Here is a 23,507-nt window from a genome sequence, read left to right as displayed (position 1 = left end):
TACCATGCACTGTACCATGGAGGCACTTTGGGAAATGGGACAGTGCCCAGAATATACATACAAAGCCTCAACAAATCCTACACGCTCAACCATCAGCAGATGGTAAACGACTTCCACACAGACTGGAGCTGATGCTGTACAAAGCAGGCCTTACTGATGGTGACATGGCATAGCAGGCAGTGATTTGTCTTACATTACGTGTCTTACATTACAACATTGTTTGTTTATATCTAGATAGACCACTAGCAAAATGGGAGTAGCTATGTACAAAAATCACTCAGAAACAGGCTATTTTGCTGCATAACGAGTAGTTTTACTTTGATACTTCACTTCGGTACTTAGTACCTTTGCTGATAACACTGATACTAATAATCCTAAAAAATGTTTTTAGTATCTTTCTGAAATAGCTATATTTACATTTTTGCCTCTCTGTGTAACAGTCTTCATTCTTCGTGGCGGAGTCCGCCATTACCACAGGGGATTACACATTCACAGGAAATGACACATTGGAGGTGTTACTCTTTGTAATGTTATCTAATGGATTCTCCAACAGCTGCATCAAAGTTGTATCAAAATACTGCAAATGCAAATCGTGCTGCTTCACATTAAAAGTTTGTAACAGGGTATTTTTCCAGTGTGGTATTACAATGTTTACTTAAGTAAAGGATCAACAAATCCAGATGTGAATTACTACTGATACGAAATATGTAGGCTTTTAGCTGACAGGATGACAGTCAGTCAGCTCTGTTCCTTTCAGACATAAACAGAAATAATAATTAACTAAAAACAATAATTGAAAAGGTGAACAAAATCAAACACCTGAAAAATATAACTGAAAAAAAGTCTCTATTCAGCAAACACAAACAACAGCAACAAAGACAAAGCAAGATGGCAGAGAGCAGCTGAGGACTAGTACCCAGAGGAGCTTAGCATGGCTGCTGATCCTTTCAAGCAGAACGGAGACAATGAGATGATTAGGCCTGAACTTGTGTCGAGTGTTTCAGTTTAGCACGCCGCCCACTGCTGCCCTCAGAGACGCCACCCTCTGGTCTCCCGATGAGACGTGGGTCTCGGTCTCCACTGCATTATCGGCTAGCTGATTAGTCATGGGGATGGAGTGTGGTCTGCTGCACTGCATACGTCATTGTCGGGTGTTGATTTTATGGGAATTGATGTTTGCTGTCAGTAAACACTGACACATCCAGCAGAGGGGAGAGGAGAGATTGATATGTACTTAAGTGGTACAGCTGATCTTCAGTGTGTAACTGAAAGGATAACGGAGATGAAATGACTCAGACTACATTAATATTTTTCGTTTTTATGAATTAAATAATAGCTGAGAGTAAACCAAGGATTAACCTCAGCCACATCCTGCCTAACTCGGCTTTCCTGCGATCTGCAACAGCCAGGGGATGGAGGAGGGCTGGGGATGGAGGACACGGCGTTTAAAAAGCATATATTACTTCTTAACAACAGAGAGCGCAGGAGCCTGCTGCGATATCATCTTCCCATATGTTAAACTGAGCGTGGAGAGATGGGAGCGGAGGGCCCTCTCCTTACAGAGAGCAATAATTAAAAAGATATTGAATCACGTTGGGATGAAATGACAACTCAAGGGGGAATAACACAGCATACAGAATTTTGTACAATTCCACACATTTGCATTTTCATTTCTCCCATATAGGCTGGACTCTGTGTATTTTTCCACCATTTCTATTTTCATTTTCATTAGTATGGATAGGCTGGCGAGTGTGTATGTGCACAAGCGCATGTGGGTGTGAGGTAGAGATAAATATTGACCTTTTACGCTGAGGTTCCAAGCTGTAATAATAAGGAAATTGCTCACAGCAAATGATGAACTGTCATCCGTGTGCAAATACACAGAGGCTCTTTGTACTAGTGGTCCAATTAACAGAAAGGTTAGAGAGTGGTGAAAATATTGTAACTGTGTGATGGAGGGAATGCATTTGTGCATATTTCTGTATTTCTGTGACCTGTAATTTTAGTCATGATGGACCAAAATTATTACAAAAAGCTTATCTTCAATGTGCAAAGTTAAGCTGTTTAAGAAGTACGCGGATACAGATCCCCAGTATATGTGGCTAAATATATTCTGGAATGAGGCTTTGCTATAAATAAGCAACACAACCTCCTCATTAGGAAAACATTTGTTGAAAAACTGATGGAAAAATATCTCTCTTGCTGGAACCCCAAACGCACCAGTGTCTAAACATACAGTAAAACACACAACTGCAATTTCTTACATTACATTTACATTTAAGTAATGTATCAAATCTATCTCTACAAATTCTAACTGAAATGAACTGCAATCAGAAAAAACGTAGAAATTTTGCTCCTGTCTGACTGTGTGGCCGTCTTTTGCACGTGAAACAACCATGTCTACATGTGTGAATGTGGGTCATTAGGAGGTCAGTGGCGGGCTGGAGGTTAAGACAGACGTGCAGTGATGAATGGGATGTGATGAGATGCACAGCAGCAGAGCTGGCCTATAGGCCTGCGAGCGGGGCTAAGGCTTAATCGTTAGAGCACAATGGATCAAGGCAAAGGCCATACTGATTGCATCAGGGACATGTGTGTGTCCATGCACCAGCATTATTATACTTGTGAGAGCCAGTCGGACATCTGGATACGAGGAATGAGCATTTTTAAGAAAGAAAATTCCTGTTTTTGCATTTTACATTCATGGCAGGACTGAAATGACAGCCCCTGTGTATTTGCATGGTTTTACTTATTTACACAAACTGTCATTATTGTAGCATATAATATACAGTATATCATAATATAAACGCAGACCAGACACTGATCTAAGTCTCTTTCCTGATGGTGCATTCAGGTGCCCACAGAGAGGTTTGACATTCAAGTTAGTAGTTAGCTGCTAGATAATACTGCGTTTACAAAATATACTTTCACAAAATCAAACCCAGGAAAGGTGGCCATTTGGCAGCTTACTCTCAGACCCAGTGTAGTGTGAGCCTCTTAGCACCCTGATTAAAGTGTGTATAATTATATGAAGATAATTAACAATTTTATTGCCTTGTAAAAGATTATTACATTGTCAAGCTTTTTTGGATCAAACAGGTCTATTGTAATGCTATCAAAGCCCGACAAAACACCTGCTTTGACAGATAATGTGGAAGTATTGGAGCCTGATGGACCACTAAATACATTTGTTTGCCATTCTGTACACGGACATATGGTATGTGCTTGCCTCAAGGGTTTACTGGTTCATATTAATATGATGATGGAATAGATGCATTCGCTTTAGTTTTGCTTTAGTTTTACATTGACTTAAACTTAGTTACATATGTGTCCAAGGGGCTAATGCAAAGCAACAAGCTGGCTTTGTATGTATGTGGTACACCTGTGTCACAAACCTGAACATTTAATTTGCTATGCTTTGTGTGAGTCACAATGAAGTGTTCCCAACTCTACAAAAGTCGGAAAAAAGAAATGATTCCAAGTCTAAGTTCAAGATCTTTGATTAAAAGAAATCAATAAAAATCATAGAGAAGCTAAAAACTTCATAACATGTCTGTTGTTCGGCGCACAGACACACACACACACGCAGTCAGCACACACCAAATGCTTCTCTTGCTGCCTCTGTTCTCTCTGTCTGCCTGAGCTTATAAAACTGAGGCTGCAGGGACCAGCATGGAGTCTGGATGATCCTAGCTGCTGTACTGTTTGTACTCTGTCTACACCAACTTCACTTCCTGCAACAGCGAGCAAACACCAACATTACAGCTCAATATGCTTCTAAAGACCCAACCAACAAACTCCATAGCCCAGAAATAATCGAACAGCCTCTGCTCAAAGGTATCAGATGTGTCCATCTAGTACTATATAACAATTATCAAAGCTGCTATATACAAAATTGTTCAAACTGAAGCTTAATTTCATGAAGACATGATCCCAAAACCGACAAATGCTCTTTGTCCAGCTATTAGATGAAACAATCATGTTGAGCATCTGCAGCCTTTCATCTTTGTATTTGGAGCTCAACACCTCCTGTGTCTACTTTCCCTTCCCCAAATCAGACAGCAATGCTTCTTCACTCCCTCAGCAGATTAAGTGTGGGCGAGTTAAAAAAGAAAAAAGGGAGCAGAGCGAGGGAGAGAAAAAAAGACAAGTACGACCACTGGGAATAAGAATAGCCGCCCTGGCCTCTCTTACAACAACATGCTCTTATTAGACTCAATAACATCTCCAAAAAACACAAGTACTCCTCTCTAATTTTCTCTGGCTGTCTATCCATTGCTCTTTCTTCTCTCTCCACTCTCACCACCTCTTTGCCTCTCACTCTTGCCACCAGCAACTTCTCCCTCGCCCCTCCTGTCTCGCTTCCTGTTGCTCTCAATCTATTTCACATTCTTTACGTTTCCCTCGTCACTCTCGATTCTCCGGCAGCCGCCACCCGAGCCTCTCTCATCTCCTCTGCTTGTTTGTTTTCTGATCTCCATTTTCTCTGTGATACCCCCTTTCTTTTCATCTCTCGCTCTTCCTCCCTCTGTCTTAATCTACCACTGACTGGCCTCTTGCTGTGAGAGTCTATTCGTAACCCCTCTCATCCCTCAGCTAGAGGACCAGCATATTCAAGCTTCTTGTTTTTATTTCAATTGCACTGAGTAGTCTTCCTTTCTTTTTCTTTCTCTCTAACTCTGTATCTATTTTTCTTCCTCTATCTTTTTTTCTCGTCTCTTTGTCATAGGCTTTTGTAGCACTTCTATTGTTAAATTATATCTCCCCCCTCTCCCATCTGTGTTATAAATAGTGGTTGGATTAGGCTGACTTATCGTTTTGCTCACTATTAGGGAGCAGATCAATTCCACAAATTGAGTGGATGGGGAAGCAAACACACACACACACACACACACACACACACAGACACATCCAGGCACACAGCCCTTCTGTCCTCGAAAATGCCACAGTGACAAAGACGACACAAACACAGGCATTGTCCTTGTTTTCCCACTGCTGGCTCTCCCTTTCCCCCCTCATAACAGTCGTCTTCTCTTCCATTTTCCACATCCCTTTCTCCCCCCCCCCCCCTAAGCCTTTTGGACTTCCGTTGACCCCTCTCCTCCTCTTCCTTGCTTTCCTTTTATTTTCCCTTTTTCTTTATCTCTGCATTCTTTATGCTTGACCAGTAACAAAATTACCCCCAATTGTCTGCATGTCTGTGTGTGTTTCAAATTTTTCAATTCTAACAGTTGCTGAGTACTTGTCTGAGGTACCATGCAAAACACAAAAACACACGACCTCTCATAAAATGAAAAACAAAACAAAAAAAAAAAAAAAACTGGTGTCCTGGTAGCTAACCTGGTACAGCAACATACCGCATATCAAGACATAAGTCCTCACTGCAGTGGGTTTGAATCCAGCCGTCGTTGTCCCCTCTTTCTCCTCTGCCTCTTCTGTCTCTCTCTGCTGTCACTATCTAATAGAAAGCAGAAATAGCACCAAAAAAAAAAACCCACTATTCTAACTCTTACATATCTTTTGTTGCATGTGTGTTAACTATACTCCACTACTTTTTATTCATACAGATCTTCCCAAAAAATTCCCTAAAGATAGAGTTCTTTATAGGGCCAGGGCTTGATTTAATTGTCAAATCTAAAATGAGCATTGGGATTTGGTCTGAGTAAGAGATGTGATGATGAGGGCTTAGAGTTCATACAATCATTTTTTTCTCTCTATACATTTTGTGCAATAGCCAGAAACAATCATTGGCTGGCTCTAGGTTTAACACTATTGTGTTGAATGACTTGTACCACCAATAGAGAGTAGCAATATGGATTTCTATACACTACATATGCTGCAGGTTATTACTTTAAAGACAAGTGTATGGAATGAATGTAAATGGAAGGCTCTCAAGCAATCATGCGTGTATAAATGCACATGCATTTCTTTCCTTTGTATCCGCACATTTGTGTATGTCTATGAATAAAATGTAATCAACCATGCTCGAACGCTCATCCTCATCTCCCTCCTTGTCGTCTGTCCTCTTGCAACCTCTCATTATCCCCAATCCACCTCCCTCTCTCTCAGCCTCTCTGCCCTCTCTGCTACTTCCCTCCCTCCTATAACGATCTGGCCATTACTGGGGCTGCCGTTCCAGCCCTGGTTTCACAGGGTGTCTGGGGTCTAATTGGGACTGAATGAGTGTGAGTGTGTGTTGCTGTGCGGCCTCACAGACACAGGCTGAGATCCAGGGGCTGGCTTGTCCATCCCCTCCTATAGACATGTACTCTGAGCGAGTCTTTACATACAATCACACACTCAGGTATGTTACACCTACACTTCAACATGCATATTTGCAAGAAAATGGAACTGATGTTTGCTTGTTTCACCTTTTATGTTTGAGTACACTCCTACTTGTTTTGATGTAGTAAATTATGTAAATATATGTTTTACATTAAAATTGTACACGGTTGGCCTCCTCACTGCTGCAGCAATAGAACTATATAACTGTACCATTACAGTGTAAAAGGCACACAAGAATGGAATTCTGAGACCGTAAATATTAGACAACTCAAAATGTCCTTTTCATTTGCTAAGCAATTATATCAGTATATTAACTACAGTATATCACTTCTAAGCACTGAATTGTAAATTGTCAGAGGTGACTGTTGTCACTCTATATTCAGGAGGCTGCAAAATTCTCACTTTTAAACTGTGTGTGAAAATTTATGCCTTATACCTTTTGCAAGTCTTTGGCAATGGCATATCTTTTCTGATAAATGAATTGGATTGTACTTAAAGCAGCAGTGAGGATCTGTTTGGTTAAAATGTAGTTTTTCTAGTTTAGCTATATTCATTCAACTGTTTGGTCTGTGTGGTTTTATTGTCTAGCTTATTTTATTGTGTGGTTTTATTATGGCAGTTTCAAGGAAGGATTATGACAAAAGTTGGCCTTAGAAGAAGTAAAAGGCCCCCAAACCCTTCTGAACAGAGGCAAGACCCTCAGACTGAAAGAGAACAGGAAAAGTTTCATTTGTAGTGTTGTAGTGTGTTTGTTGTCATTTCACATTCGCTCTGTACAGATTTTACGTCCCCTTGTAATTGTTTTGCATCTCTTCTTGTTTTATTTGTGCCTCTTTACAGTCATTTTGCATCTCTTTGTGCCTGATAGATCATTTCAGTAATCCATCCATGGTCAGTTGTGTAACGTGCAACTGTACTGTAAATGCAGTGTGTGCAAAATAAATTACTAATTGAGACTCTTAAATAGGGTCATTTAAAATTCTAACATGAGGGACTGCAGATCTTCATTTTCATTTCTATGTACATTCACATGTAACTGAGAAACCTATACATCTGCTGAAGAATATATCAATACACTACATTCAATTTTCTGCATGTTTGCATGGCTGTAACTTGATTTGTCTCTATTAATTGTTTAAGTTAACGTAATGCTTTGTTTTAACTTGATAACATGAGAGCATGCAGGGCACATAAACACAGATGCTATTTGTGTATTTTGCCATATATAGAACTGTAGAATATATTACCTTGGAGGTAAAGTAATATATTCTTTTTCGATTTGTGAGCGTATGAGTTCCAGCAGGGAGAGCAGAGAAACAATAAATTGGGTGTAGAGAACCTCTGCTGTCATCGCCATTCAGACACCAGCACTCCCATTAAGTAATGCTGTCAGCTCTGCCACTATCCACTGCTCTCCATCTCATACATAACAATACCTCCTTAATTGGAATGCTGCTCCGACAGTTACAATACAATCCAGGTGAAAACACACAAACACAGCAAGTACAAAGTGAGAAAGAGACAACACATGCTGAAAAAAGCAGAGGCTGGTCAAAGTAAGTGGAACTTTTGTAACTTAGCAAAGCAACTTAGCTCAACATATAACAGCAGAACTGCACGTGTGCACAGTGAGGGAAATGATTCATCTCTTCCTGCTGTGTATGTCAGTGCTATATGTGAGTGTGTGTTTTCCTCAGCAGGTACGCCGTTTGAGCTGTGATCTCTGGGATCTGCCATACAGCCACACTGCCAGGAGCCTGACTACGTTTCACCACAGGGTGTGTGTATTGATGTGAGAGTGTCTGTTCAGCAGTTCATCTATTATCAGACGTTTTTACATGCATGGAGATCTTCCTGTTCATGCCCCATGTTACCCCAGAGGGGGATATGGCTTATCAGCAGCCACTTATCCCATCTTGTCTGTCCTGACAGTTAATCTGATGGCGGAGCAGCAAATCCTACTTTTTCTCCAAAGCAGTTAGACCCTTTGTCCTGATTGGTTTTTCATCTTAGCTTCACCACACCCACATTTCTCCTGTATCTATGCAACTAAACCAAAAGGAATGCTACCGAACGTCAACATCTTTGTGTTTAAAATTATCTTGGAATATGACTGATGAAATTTTTTAGTCACAGCTATCTTCGGTGATGATCCAGAGTTCAAAATTAACTTTTGAATAAATAAATGTAGAATATTAAGAAGAATATTTTCACCAGCTTAACTGTTTATATAGATTATAAATATAGACCACACTATTTGTTTTCAGTGTATCAGCTGATATTTGAAATTGAGCTGTTTAATTCTTTACTCGTCAATTAATGTTGGTTAGTTAACATCCATTCAGCTGGAAAATATTATTTTAGATATTACTGCCATTTGTGTGTTTATTTTTTTATATTAAACCAAGCACTGAGAGTGCCTACAGAACCATAAAAACAAGCTTCAGCTGCTATGAGCAAATACTGTGTTTTAAGAGCAGATACTGTAGGAAAACAAAGATTTTATTGATTCACTCAGTGTGACAGTTTGAATATATTTTCATTAAAAATGTTTCCTCAATACATTGATTAAAAACATGCCACCAGAATTATATTTCTCTCTAAATATATCTGCTACTGCAAATTAGTGGCATATAGGCTTATTTGGGGGGAGACAGTAGCTGATATCTGTTTATTATCACTGTTTCAATTGTTGATAAAACCAAATCAGACCTTGTGCAGAGCTGCAACTAGCTGAAACAAGTACAGTCTGAGACAATACATTATAATGCAGAATTCAGAGCACAAAATCCTTTTTTTGGAGCAAAACCTTAAAATAAATACCAGATATTATTTTTCCCATCTGTTCAGTCATATTCCACGTCAGAATTTCCCTCCATTGCAATGTGTAAATAGTAAAACTCCTCATCTCTTCATTACCTCAAGTTTTGTGATGGCAGCATGGCACCCCCATGCAGGTGATTATTAAGAAGTGACTAAAGACGCAGAGTATTTTTCCACTGTTGAGTCATGCTCTAAACTCTCCTCCATCACACACTCTGCAAGCACTTCCCCATCCATTTATCATACCAGAGCAACTGTTCTCAACAATGTTGAGAATGCAATGCAGCATCTCTAATCCATTATGGGAAAAGGAATGTAGACATAAATAGTAGAGAAATGACTCGTGTAGCCATTGAGGAGGTCAATGGTCATGGATTATCGTCCATCCTCTACTGATAGTGCAGCATCTTTTCTTGCTGTAGCACTGAAGCAGGTAAAGCTGCACAGTACTTTCTTTTCCAATTTCACTTCAATGGTAGTTGCATATTTAAATGCTCCCTTGCTTCTGTCCTATGCAGTGTGCTTGAATGTACATTTCAACTCACCCAGACGTTAATCTAGAGAATAATTCTGCAACACTTCACCAGTATTACTGATCTCACTGGTGCCTGCTGGGAGGTCTTCTCTGCAATGCAATTTGACAATTCCAAACTTCATTTGTTTCAGTGAGCACTTTAAAGTTTATTGATTTGGATTAAATAGACCCACAATAGCTCTTGGCTAGCTCAAAGCCTGCACTGAGGTATTCACTGAGGTCCAGGAGTGAAAGAGGAGCAGAGCCAGCCTTCACTGTTGCTTCCCTCAGTCCCTTATAGCCATTACACATGGCAATAAACCCAGCCAAGTGCAAAAAAAAAAAAAAAAAAAAAAAAAAGAAAAATCCAGTGCTGAGCTTTTTCCCAAGCGTTAAGCTAGCTGACAGGCGACGCAGCGCCAACTAGCTCTCTCTTTTCCCGGTCTTGCACGCAGGCCCGCTCTATCTCCCGGCACCTTCCTATCCTTTTCATCCCCGTCTCTTCCTCAGCCTCCTTTCCTTTCCCTCCTCTTCACTTTCTTTGTCTTGTCAAAGGGTTTCAAGCTCAATAAAATACTATCTGTCAGCGTGCGATGGAGTAGGTGTATTCGACACGATATTGACACAACCTTGACATGACGTGGGCCGAGCGTTGAGGTAATGGGGAGGCAGAGAGCTTCAGCAGCAAATAACCGACAGGTCCACCGAGAGACGGAGTGATAGAGAGAGACAAGAGATTGAGTCTCTGTAGTAATGTTAAAATAAAGTTGGTTTGACAGTACTGTTGATCCTTTAGTGCAGACGATTCTATTCTGTTCCGCGCTGGGCTCTTTTGTGCCGTGCCTGAGCTGTACTGTGCTATTTTATTTGCCACGCTAGTGTGTGAGGTTTTCTGCACCAGGCTGTTCTGTTTTTGTTTTGTTTTATTTTCTATCTTCACATAGCGAGCTGTTCAGTTCTGCTCCTTACTGTTCTCCTTTCATCATTTTTCAATATACCACTCAGTCTTGTCCCTGTGCCACCTCATTCTATTCAAAATCCTCTTATAAAGTAATTTGTACTCAGCACATAAGGATGTAAAAATTGTGAAAAAAATAATAGAATGGAGGCCAGCCTGCACATTTTCCGCTGCTGATTGCTCACAGCTTCCTTGTCCTTTTTGTATTCCACAATTTAGAGATTTGGCTTTTAGAATGTGTATTGTACATTACATTGAATATTACACAGTGTCCATGGTGAAAAGCCTGCAGGAAATGGAGAGATTTAGCAAGAGAGCATCTCCCTGGATGCTCCTAATTATATGAAAAAGATGAAACGTGCCAAATCTCCGTCCTCGCATGGCGCTGTTTTCCAAAATGAGGGATTGTGAGTGAGTGCTGTGTGGGGGTGGGGTGGAGAGGTGTTTCAGAGTAAATGTGTATGTCCGAGAGCTTGAACAGAGAAGCCGATATGAAGAGATGCTGCATTGCCCACAGGCCAGCGTCTGTTAGCAGCGTTATAACCACAGTGGAAGCACCACATAATACAAGGAGACAGAGAGAGGAGGAGGAGGAGGAGGAGGAGGAGGTGGTAGAGGGGACAGAGTAAGAGGCAAAAAGAGGAGGAAAATAGAGAGAAAATAATAATGAGAAAAATACACTGATGCAGACAAAAACAGAGCGGAGACAAAAGCTTGTATCTGTCTCCCACAAACATCAACGACAAACTTATTATTCCTCCACACCATCTACCATCTTGCCATCCAGAAGAGAGCATCGTGAAAGTCTATTGTTTCTTCACCGAAGTGTCTCTGTGATAAAGCCACTCTGGCTCTCTGTCTTTCATCTAACTCACCATCAACAAACACAGAGAATCAAGAGTCAACTTCCTCTGGAGCGGCTATAAATCTAACTGGAACCCCTCTGTGTCTTTTTGTCCATTTTTCCTTGTCTCTTACTCTCTTTCTCTCTGTCCTCTTTCCACTATGTCTCTGCTGACACCCAATCCTCAGTAATCATGTGAAATTAACTTGCAGACTTTTATTGCTAAAAATAATCTTTGGCAGCCAAAAATATACATTTTCCCTGTGAATACTGTATGACATCCAAGTTATTTTCTGCTATTATGTGACATATTCAATTAAAAGGCGTTAATTAAAAGCTGATTCAGTAAACCATGCCCACTCATCCAGCCAGTGGAGAACCACTTTCTGTAGAGCCACTGTTAACAGGCAGTTAATCAAAAGCCTGTTTAATACAGAGCCATTGTTTTGCTTTGAGCATACAGTGGGCAGTAGGGACAATAAATTTTAGAGATACATTTTACAAGTATTTGGTGCCCTGCATGCTGCATAGTTAAGTATTCTGCTTATATCGTATTGTACCGTATCGTATCGTATCGTATCGTATCGTATCGTATCTCATCTGAGGCTGGAGAAAGTGTAGAAATTACTTCAATGGCTCTTTCTCTATGTTTTTTCTTCTGTACACACTATTGCAGAGTTGTGTAACATTAATGCTGTGGGCTTTTGCAACTGATGCTGCAGTTGTTTACTGTTATACAGTTTTTACTGCCCTGGATTGAACTAATTTGACCTAAAAACACTGTATCTCATACTATACTACAGCATATTGTCTTTTTCTTTTAGATCACATACATACTAATGTATGTGATCTATGTATAGTGAAAAATTTTACTTAAACATAAAAGTTCTACATGTTGTTTATTTTTTCGGTTGACAACATTTGAAAATATTGACCTTTAAAGCTGCACTTATCGATATTTTGCATTTGCAGTGGTACATATGGTTATGTGTAAACTGAAAGAGATCACTCGTGGTAACAAACCCACAGATAATAATCACCCTTCTTGTAAATTACAGTTTGGGTTTTCTAACCCGCATCTCCACTCTAATCAGTCTTGTTTCCAGCATCAGCATGGAGCTATTTTCAGCAAAAAGGCTCTGATTAACCAACTGTACGCAGTGTCCAGATAATTTTTCTCAGGACCAAAACAGAGTTAGGAGGAAGAATATTTAACGTTCATCAGATAGCCAAAAATACAACTTAAAATGAATGCTAATGTTGCTCCATGTCTGCTGGATGTGTAAACAGGCAACTGGTTGCTAACATATTCATCAATCATACAGCTCTATAGGGTAATCATTTGTCAATGCTGCCCCCTAGTGGCCACAAAATCAATTAATACAGCTTTAACAACATCAGATAATACCAATGACATATAACATTTTGCTGTTACCTATCTTCAGCCATTTTATTATATATCCTACTAAACTGACTTATCATTCAATTTGATAGTGCTAGCAAGTTCCAATCTTCAATTTTGATTTGATTTGATTTAAGAGAGTAATAGGCAATCTTGGTTATCTATATACCAGATGTAGAATAAATTCTAATTATCTTCATCATAGCTAAACATAACATTTCAGAATAACAAAGTTTTCAGTTCTCTATAGCTTTGCTCCAATTGAGCAGTGTTCTGCTTAAACAAATCACTTAATCTAATTGCACCTTACTAGACAATACAGTCTCCTACTTTCCCAATAAACATTTGGTCTAACATTATTCATAATAAAGAAAATGTCTCTCCTAAAAGTTCTCATTTACATTACTGTTTTAAAAATGTGATTTCCTCAGGCATAAGAAATTACTATTAAGTGTGAAATTCATCATAAAGTATTATATTTCTGTCTAACTAATGTATTAGGGGCTGGATGTAATAATACAGCTGGCCTGCATTAGACGTCAGTATTCATCCAGTGAAGGGGTCTTAATAGAAAAATACAAGAGGCTTCATTCCATCTATAAACTTCATCTTTTTACTGTTCCAGTTCATGTCTTTGCAGAAGGCTTTACACACTATAAAAAAAAGATATAAAATTGAGTGATTCTATGATTTCTGCAGTCTGGGAATGTAACAGGATCATCACAGGTAAATCTAAAACCTTTCACTGCTTTGTTTGATTAATGATACCCAATATTATACTGTAATTAAAGGCCCAGCTGGATGGTTCATATTCTTATCATCACTAGTCATGAAGAAAATTGACTGCATTATTGGAAAAAGCCAAAGCCTCTTTCGATCCATCACATAATCTGCATGCTTAATGTTTGAAAAATGAGCGACATTTAGCCTTGAAAGGCTGATAAACAACTCACTCAGGCCTGGAACACAGGAAGACAGAATCCACACAATAGTAAAAGTAGCAGTTACAGTAAATACGGCAGCATACGTTTCTTTTTCTTCCTCTTCCTCTAAAACCAGGACAATGATATCTTAACAGAACACCATCTGGAGGTTCTATGGTAACATACTGATGGCTGATCTCAATGACAAAACATCATGAGAAGTCTAAACTGACCGGCTGCAGACTGGAGATCACCAGACTTATAATGAACTACAGTATAATGCTTGCCTCTTAAATGCTAACCCCCTGCAACTCTCTTCAATCTCCCCTTTTTCCTTTTTGTAAGATAAAAATAATGAAGCTGTGGAGAGTTGGAGACGTACTTTGTTGGGCTATACCATATTACAACTTTAGTCATGTAGTTGTAATATAAAAACTGCTTAAACTATACTATGCTTACATTATACTTAATGACACTACATTGCAATGTTTATTCCCTCCTTCCTGTCAGTATGATATTCACTGTGGATGTAAATCATAAAAGATGTTTGTCATTTTAGCTGAAGGGAGTTTTGGTGCCGTATCCCTGCACTACACTGTTTAATGTAATATGATGTAAACTGTAATGCCATCAACCCACTTAATCTGTGTCTGTCGATTTGGCTCTGATGGAGCATTTCCCTTTAAGGGGTTTGTATTGTGTGGCCCTGTTTATATTACACTGTGTGTGGTGTGTGTGTGTGGTGACATTGTTCCTGGCAGAAATATGTTCCAGGTTTGGGGCTCAGGTGGCTCTGGTTTGTCTCTGATCAGAGCTGACACACAGGACGGCATAGTAACACACTCTCGCTGTCTCTTTCTTGATTTAGCTCAGTCTCGCTCCGGTTTGTAATCCCCTCCTCTCTCTACACACACATGTACACACGCGCACACACACACACAAGCGCACACACTCCTATGCACAGAGCTGTGCTGTAAGCTCTATCAATCTTTTTGAACATCGACACTGAGCGGCACTGCGGCCCAGCAGCCTTTGCTCGCTCACACCTGATGCAGAAGCAGAGAGCAGGCTGCCACCGCTGAATGAAGCCGTCTAGCTGGGTGGAGGATGCTGCCTGAATTCCTTGATGCTGTTCTTGAGTGTTCAGTATGTACTTTTTTGACTTGAATAGAATAGCTTATGAATAGGTTTCTGCATGGCCTAGAATATACAGCTTCAAAGCATGCCAATTTGAAAAGCCTGCTGATACGCAGCTGAAAGAATGAGGACAAAATGGTGGACAAAATGGATGAACTGACTGTGCTTGCTATTTGAAGAACAGGATCCAGCCCCTGCTATCAGATAGAAGCTGGCCATGTGGTTTTAAGGTTACCTCACTGAAAAGCGTGATAAGAATGTTATTTTGTTGGTTAGTTGTTCCCCAGGTTAATGTGTGTCTGCACTCACAATCTAGTTTCTTACACTGAAATCTTTATTTGTGCAACAATTCAAACATTGCAGGTCAACAGTGCATCGCTTTAGGGTGGAGCAATGCACAGGTCAGGTTTAGCAGCACCTTTGAATCAGAGCACATACAATACAACCCAGAGTATGTATATGAATCTTCTCCACCAGGCAAAAAGCTACACTTCAAACAACTGTACACTGTGTTGCATTACTGTATTTTTACACAGTGTAGCTATCCCACGTTTACTTTGCATAGTTCCTTGACTGATAGAGCACTTTTTCTGCATCCACATGAGCAATTGTTCAGAAAAGAATATGGCTTCTATCCATTTTCAGCCACTAATGAGGACACTAGGGTCATGTCCTCAGTACAATTTCTGGAAGTTTAATAATTTTTAATAACTGAGGAACAGTTTATGGCACATTTGGAGGACTGATCATTGTCTAGACTAAATATATTTAAAGAATCCCCCCAGAAATGTTTTATGAAATACACTTTGATAATGAACTGTGTCTAATATAGTTTTTTCCACATAAAGTTCAATTAAGTAATCTTCAATTTACATCTACCTTCTCTAATTAAGTGAAAAATCTCAAATCTGAATATGCAGATATTGTCCATTTTAAAAGTTTACTAGACTTAAGATATGTCCGACTTCACTGAAAAGTCCATTCTCAATTTATATGTGCACTGGAGGTCTCAATTGGTCTGTATGACACTTGTGTAAGTTGCGTAGCGGACCACAACTGGCTTCCAAAATAGTTGCGATGTCACATAATCCTGCTTATACGCCCACATTTTAAAAAACTGAAGGTGAGCACCCCTTCAGTGAACAAATGTGAAAACAGCCTTCTAGTGCCTCTGCACATACTGTACATCACTCTGCACTGTGAGGGTCAAGCATTCAAGTGAAGCAACAATGAGTAAAACATACTTTTTTGGGTGGAGAGGGACTTTAAATGTGACTTTTCTGGGGCAAAATATATCAAAATATATTAAAGTATAATGACGAGAGTCAGTATTTTTCCCACTATAATTATATCCCAGGAGGGTGGAGAAGACTTTAAAAAATAGAACTTAAACCATAACGTCATTTCTCAGGCTGATAACTGTTGTTTTCTCCTCCTGTACTTGGGGACTCTAAAATCTTGGCTGAGGCCCTGGTTACCAGTGCAACTAATGGGGCTGCACTGGAGCTAATTTCCTTTGAGAGCAGGTTGTATTCTTCACAGCTTTGTGTATCTGTAGCCTTATGCTAAGGAGATTATCTGCATCTGCATTGTTACACAGTGCATGTGTTTATTTGTTTTCTGTGTGTGTTCCTATGCGAGGACATTAAATCTATCTCTATGCTTGAGAATTATTTTTAGCATCAAAAAGCTGTATCCCTTTGGTTTTGTTCAGGGACTCCTGCACCTGAGATGAATTCCAGTTTGAGCTCCTGTAGCTGAGTGAGTGTAATGGGATTAGCAGCTCCCAATCAAATGAGGTTAATTGTACGTCAGGATGAGGGATGAAAGACATATTTAGAGGATGGGGATTGGGTGTTTGGGAGGGGGCGGGGGGAGGCTTGGGGGGGGGTGGGGGCAGCGGCTTGACTGGGCTTGACTGTTTCGACTGCTTGCTGACTGTGGCAGCTCAAAAAGTTGTGTCTGTGCCAGCGCGTTTGATCACCAAGAAAATCCTCTTGTGTCAAACTTCCTCCGACTCCCAACTTCAAAAAATACCCCAAATCAAAGAGCATCACGGAGCAAGAAAAAGATTCACCCGCACAACCCTCAAAATAGCATAAAGAGAAATATATATCAAAATATCATCAGTCATCTTTTTCTCCAAGAAACAAGTCCAAAAGAACAAGGACGAGGTGTGGGGTTGGTGGAAGGGGGTTTGGGGGTGGGGGGGGTAGATGAAAGTGCAGATAAAATCACCTCCACAGTGTATGTGCTGCAGGTAGGAGATAAATTAACAGAAGCCTGTGAGTTGTGTGCCCTTATTCTAGGCAGCCGATTAGACCCAAATCTTCCAGAGCGGGGCACGAGTGTCCTTGGATGTCCCCCAAATTTTTTTTTTTTTTTTTTTTTGCTTTACCTGATTTGATGTTATCATCATTGACTTGGAATAGGGCTAGCTTAATATTTGTGTAGGTCCTTACTCAATAGCAATTTCATCCTTGAGCTGGGGATTGAGGCACAATAATAATGCACCTCATTGTGTAATCTGGTCTCAATAGGTGCTTTGTTGCTCAAAATCCTGACAACAATTTGGTTTCGAGGACAATGCTGTTAGTTGGCCAATGTATTTTCAAGGGCACAGTGGTGATGATGATGTCCAGGGCTCTCTATTATTTGAGAGCGAGATAAGGACTTCTGGAAAACACACACAACGGCCTGTAGATGGCTTTATAATGGAGGGTATCTGGGCTTCATCAGCCAGGCGTTATGATCATCCAAGGTTACAGAGGCTAATGATTTGCATAGGAAAGGCAGCTGCTTAATTGCAACGGTCAGCACATACACTTACACCAACACATCAGTATGCATCTCATATCCAAAGTCCCACCTAAGAGATGTTTGACTCGTGTGTGTGTTTTCCACTCTACTGCATGTGTACACATCCCCCAAAAAGACTTCAAAACAAGAAAAAAGGAAAAACATGCAACAAAAATACCTTCGTCTCGAGGCTTGTTCATTGAAGATTCATCATGTTTTTTTGTGAGCGGACCTAGGGTTAAGAAAAAAAGGGGGGAAAAAGAGAAAAGAGAAAATTCAAAAAAGATTACTGGCAAAAACGGAAAAAAAAAGAATATCAAAAAAAGAAAAGAAGCAAGAGCAAAAAGGACAAATCAGCAAGAGTTCATGTTTGCTTATTGTTTTGTTTTTTTCTGTCTTTTTTTTTTCCTTTAAAAAGAGTACAAAAACAAAAACAAAAGGCATCACAGACACAGATTTATCACAAGAAAAGACACAAGATCAAAGAAAACTGTTTTTGGATGTGATTTCCTTCTCCCCCCCCCCCCCCTGCAGAAGAAAACGGCTGCCATTGTTTATGGTCCCTCTCTTACTCTCTTTCTCTCTCTCTCTCTCCTTTAAACCTTGTTTGTTGCCTGAGTCTAACTTTTGTAGGGAGCAGGGTGGGTGCTACAGTGGGGGTTGGGGTGAGGGAGGGGGGTGAGAAGGGGGGGGGGGGGGGGGGATGTGGTTTGAAGAACAGGACCCAGCCCTTTCCTCCCACCATATGACCAGAAAAAAGAGACTCTTTTATTTAAAAAAAAAAAAGAAGAAAGAACAGGCAAAGAAGAGGACACCTACGGGAAGAATGGCGGGTTCGGGTCCTGATGCTCAAACCCCCCAAAATTTTAAAGGTGACATTTCAGCAGTGAAAGCACACACAAGATTTTATTAAAGGGCTATTGCACAACATTAGTCAGTTAGACCTTTTTAGAGAGACACACTGAACACAAAGACACCTTTAATTAGACAGCCACTGGTAAGCAGATAGACAATGACCCTGTAATGGTAAAAGACATGTTAAACATGTTGCAGATAAAATAGGGCACAGGTGCTTTTGTGTTTTGGAGTGTGTGTGTGTGTCTGTCATTATTTAGTGGTTAAACCAGAGAGCTATTCCCCAGGCGGGTAAATAATTACATAGCACAACAGCAGTGTGTCAATTTGAAATGACAAGTAAGCGTGACGCTAATTGCGCAGAGGAGTGCAGGTAAAAGGTGAATGTAATTTGATCCCCATCTGCCCACTGGCTGTTTTTGGTAAATTAAAAGAGTGGCGGAGAGAAAGAGAGAGAGAGAGAGAGAGAGAGAGAAAGAGGAGGAGGAGGAGGAGAAGGAGAGGTGCACACGGAGAAAACAGAAAAATAACCTCCTCTTTTCAATCGTTCATCCCTTCTAGTGGTTTCTTTCTCACCAGCTCATGAGAAAATGCTACAAAAGAAGCTCTGACCTTGGCCCAGTTCCATCACCCCCACACCTGCCATTTTCCCCTGCTCCTTCATTCATTTACAGACTTCACCAAAAAAGAGGTGAGTTTTTGGTTGTTAACAAAAAACTATGTATGTATACTGTTCACCTCATCTTTCAGCAGGTGAATGTTAGTAGAAAGTACTCTTCACCTTAGCTTTCAGAGAGTAAGTACTACTACAGAAGTACTCTTCACCTTTCATCACCTTTGCTTTCATCTGATAGATCCACTTTGGGAGCTTGAGGTTTTGGCAAAGAAGCTGGATATTTTTTTTCCCCCAGTTGAATCTGTGAAAAAATAACTTCTTTAACATAACACTTACAGACTTAACAGAAGAGTCTGCTCCTTACCACAGTGTTGTGCAGCATGTGTAAAAGCGCAGCCTGAGCATGCTATGATGGCTGGATAGCCATTCATTTCCAGTGAGACCTGCACATGTGAATAGGCAACCTCTAAAGGACATCCATCATAGAAATTTCAAAATAAAAGTACACAACAAACATGTTATATACACTTTTATTCAAGGCCTACACATATGAAGAAATCCACCTGGGCTGAAAACTTTAAGAAAGCTTGTAACTTTGAGTCAATGTTTCATGTTCAAGAGGGAACCATAAAGAGCAGACTCTTCTCTTCAGCTTGACAGTATTTTTGGTTCGCTTTATGTACACTGGCAAGGTTTTCCAAATCCAGGATGGATTACAAGCAGGGAACACACAGAATTTACATTGAGGTGGTTGGGGTAAACGGTAGGCAGCTCTACTCTTTGGCACAAAACTTTGACACCAGAGACCGTGTATTCCAGGTAATCCCAGGTGTGAATGAGTTACAGGAGAAGTCTGTGGTTTGGGTTCATTTCTGAAAAAGACTAGCCAGGCTAATAACCGCTAACATGATGATGACTTGCAGGTACTGTATGTTTACCACGTTCACTATCTTAGTTTGGAATTAGCAGTAAACACAAATAATGTTAGTTTTTTTAACCTAAAGTTCTATATATTTTAGGTATTTTCTTATATTTTTTATAGTATTTACAATATGAAAGCTGAAGTTCAGAATATTTACAATGGTATTTAAAAACCTGAGAACTGAAATGTATATTTTCTTTGGTTTTTACAACCTAAAAGAACGACTGCTTCCTTCTAATACTTGTAATACTTGTTTATGGTGTTTATCAGGGGGCATTTACCACCTGAAAAATCAGATAGTTTGTTAAAAATTTAAATTCACTCTTGACCTTGGAAAAAGTTCCCCTGGAGCTTGTTTACTGTCCTCAGTGATAAAGACCGTGTAATGTAGTTAAAAGCTGTGAAGAAGGTAGTAAGTGGACCTTGAGTTGGGATTGTTTTTGTCTAGCAGGTAAATGACAGTAGAAATTATATATATCTACTATCTTGTCAGTATTAAAATAATGCTGCATAACTGTCTTTTACCTGAAAACCATGGCAGTAAAAACTGCATCATCTGGAGCATCTCATTAGCCAACTGATTATTACATAAGGTGTGTATAGTACTAGTTACACACATCACAAAATACATGTTGAAAGACATGTTAATGATAAACATATGCCAACATGTCAAATCTATTTACTAAAAAGTTCCTCAAGTGATGAAAGAGTTGAAATAGTAACCTGCCTACCAAAGAAACAAGAGTAACTCTTTTTTGGGGAGGAAAATGACAAAATGGGAAAGGCTGAAATCAAGCAACCAGGCCGACACCACGCTGAGAAAAAGTGTAAAACTGAGCTTGATTGACATCTTTTTTTGCAATGAGTGGATGAGGAGCCTAGCAGTGGGAATCAAGCTGAGTGGGGGGGGTGGGGGCGATAGGTGGTTTTCCTGACATTTTAAGACTCTTTTCACCAATCAAAAGAGCTGAGGCGACGGGAGCATGTGCAATTTGATGAAGAACAATAGCCCAATTCCCATCAACCCCCCCCCCCTACACATCCTCCACACACACCCCTAACTGCAGATCACAAAAATAACATCAAATACAATTAGAACAAACCCAGAATAGAAAACAAAAATTGGTATGTGATCCATTACTTCAAAACAGAGCAGAAAAAGGTAATCTGACACACACACAAAAAAAAACAACTTCAGCCGTTGTATGACGAATGTACTTTTTCCAAAATTCGAACCAATCAGCCGTGCTACATTTGCCTTGCATAAAGCAGCTGCTAAAGAATATTTTCGACCCCCAGTTGTTTACACCCTCTCTCCTCTAAACAGTGTCTTTTATCCTCTTCTCTGTGAAACTGTTTTGCCTCCTCTCTCTCTCTCTCTCCTTGCGTTTTTTTGGCCGTGTCTGTATTGCAGTGAGGAGGCAGGCAGGCCGGGCCGACTGCGGCTCTCTTTGAAGCTGGTTATGTAAGGCTTCGCTTCGGCGCCGATTCTCTCGACGGCCACACACACACACACACACACACACAGTACACATGCATGCAAGACAGATACACTGTACAAGATACAGTGGTATGTATGTGGTGGGGAGATGCACATACGCTCATAGACAAGATGCAGCATAAATAATGAAATAAAGAGAAAAACAGAAAGGGAGAATCGATACCTGTGGCATTTTCTGTTAATGTATCTATTGAACTGTATTTGTGAAGCTGTGGCTGACATCCAAGGAAGAACAGACTGAGCATGATAGGATTTTATTTTCCTTCACTGTCTTGGTATGGACTACTGTATTCTTATCATTCATCATTTCTTTCTTTTATGAATGGATGAAAAAGCAACACAAAGCATCCTGATAAGATGTTGGGCCACCAGGAAGCCTCAGCTTTAGCTACTTGTCATAGATTAAAGAGTGTGGAGATATGAACAACATCCTTCCAAAACATATTCAGTCATCATTTGGTGTTTTGATGATGGTGGTGGATAACATTGTTGTCTGTTGATGCAGACAGTAGCCCATACACAAAAAGAGCCTTATTCCTCTGTAGCCCCCCTTAAAACAGAGATTCTGCCATATTGCCGTTAAGAAGACCCTTCATTATGCCGCCTTTGCTTGTTAACACTGGACCAAACAAAGTCAGCGTAATCAATGCTGGCATTCCAGTATCACAACAGCACTGGCGACTGTCTCACCATGCCAGCTCTCCTTTTTAGAAAGACCTCAATTTGGCTCTGTGACTACATCCACTGCCGGTGTAACAGCAGAAAAGCCCCCCACCCCCCAAATTCTATGTTTGTTTCTTTTTTACAGAATGGCGATGTGGGAACAAGCCGTATTAGAGGGACTTGTATTTCTGGATATGAGTGAGGTGTGTCTTTGTGTGTGTGTAACAAATGCTTACATACAGGCACATGAGTAAGTAGGTGTTGAGTAGCTCATTTAGGCAATGTGTGCCAGTCCGGCATGATCTACGAGGAAATGGAACTGCGTCTGACAGCGCGCAAGTGAGCGTCGACCGTGAATGATGGACGCTTGTTCTGAGCTGTGTGTGTGTGTGTGTGTGTGTGTGTGTGTGTGTGTATGTGAGAGAGAGAGAAAAGAGATGGGGACATTGTCATTGTCCTAGAGCTGAAATATTGCAGCAGAAATGCAGCGAATAACTCAATAAGATTTGTGTGCAAGTGCGTGTGTGCGTCTGTGTGTGTGTGTGTGCGCGTGCATGTGCGAGCAGGTTGTAGATGAGTAACTGGGATGAGTGAGATGTGACTGCCCCTCTGAGAGTCGCTCACCCACACACACACACACACACACACACACACACTCTCACTGTAAGTAGATATTCTAGTGTGTGTGTATGTGTGTGTGTGAGGAGAGTGTGATACAGTAGTTAGATGTACAGACAATCAGGCAGGCAAGCAGGCAAGCAGGCATACCAAAGTGCCAATCTTCTGCTTCATAATCACACACTGCTGCTCTCTCAGTCACTACACCCTGCATGTGTTTGTGTGTGTGTGTGTGGTGTGTTCATGCATGTGTGTGAGCAAGTGTGTGGGCAGGTCACAGATGAGTAGTTAAGATGAGTAAGCTGCGACTGCACCACAAACAACTGCAAAGTCCATTTTCAGATGAATGGCAGTTAAAATGGGATCCTGTGTGAGCCTGTCCTTTTGGGTGATGTTCAGCATTCACCCTTCAGAAATATTCTAAATGGATTTATATAGTCGTCATTAGTCACCCTGTCACAACTAGTTTTCTGCTGCTCTCATATCATTAAGTCTCAATTCACTTCTCTCAATTAAGTGACGTGATTTGCATGACTGTTTATCAGACAATATTGCCGAGGCGGAATAAGCAATGTAGAGACCTAAACCAAGCAAACAAGTAGCACAACAAAACAGCACCATTACCTTTATCTTTAATATTGAGGAAA

At 40.3% G+C, this 23,507-nt stretch overlaps 1 protein-coding gene across 4 annotated transcripts in view; it reads right to left on the bottom strand.

Annotated features, from left to right (window-relative positions):
* nlgn2a (neuroligin 2a) overlaps positions 1-23,507 on the bottom strand; it is a 167,072-nt gene that overhangs the window by 63,769 nt on the left and 79,796 nt on the right. For 3 of the 4 annotated variants that reach the window (XM_018703897.2, XM_018703898.2, XM_018703899.2), the window contains one exon: positions 17,864-17,917. The exons of the other annotated variant lie outside the window; for it this stretch is intronic. In XM_018703897.2, coding sequence (XP_018559413.1) covers positions 17,864-17,917 — 54 coding nt within the window. The remainder of the gene's footprint in view (positions 1-17,863; positions 17,918-23,507) is intronic. 4 annotated transcript variants of the gene reach the window in all.

This window comes from Lates calcarifer, linkage group LG14, assembly GCF_001640805.2.
Source record: "Lates calcarifer isolate ASB-BC8 linkage group LG14, TLL_Latcal_v3, whole genome shotgun sequence".
Classification (NCBI taxonomy): Eukaryota; Metazoa; Chordata; class Actinopteri; family Centropomidae; genus Lates; species Lates calcarifer.
Note: the sequence above shows the minus strand (reverse complement) of the source record. Positions and strands in the feature narration are given on the sequence as shown.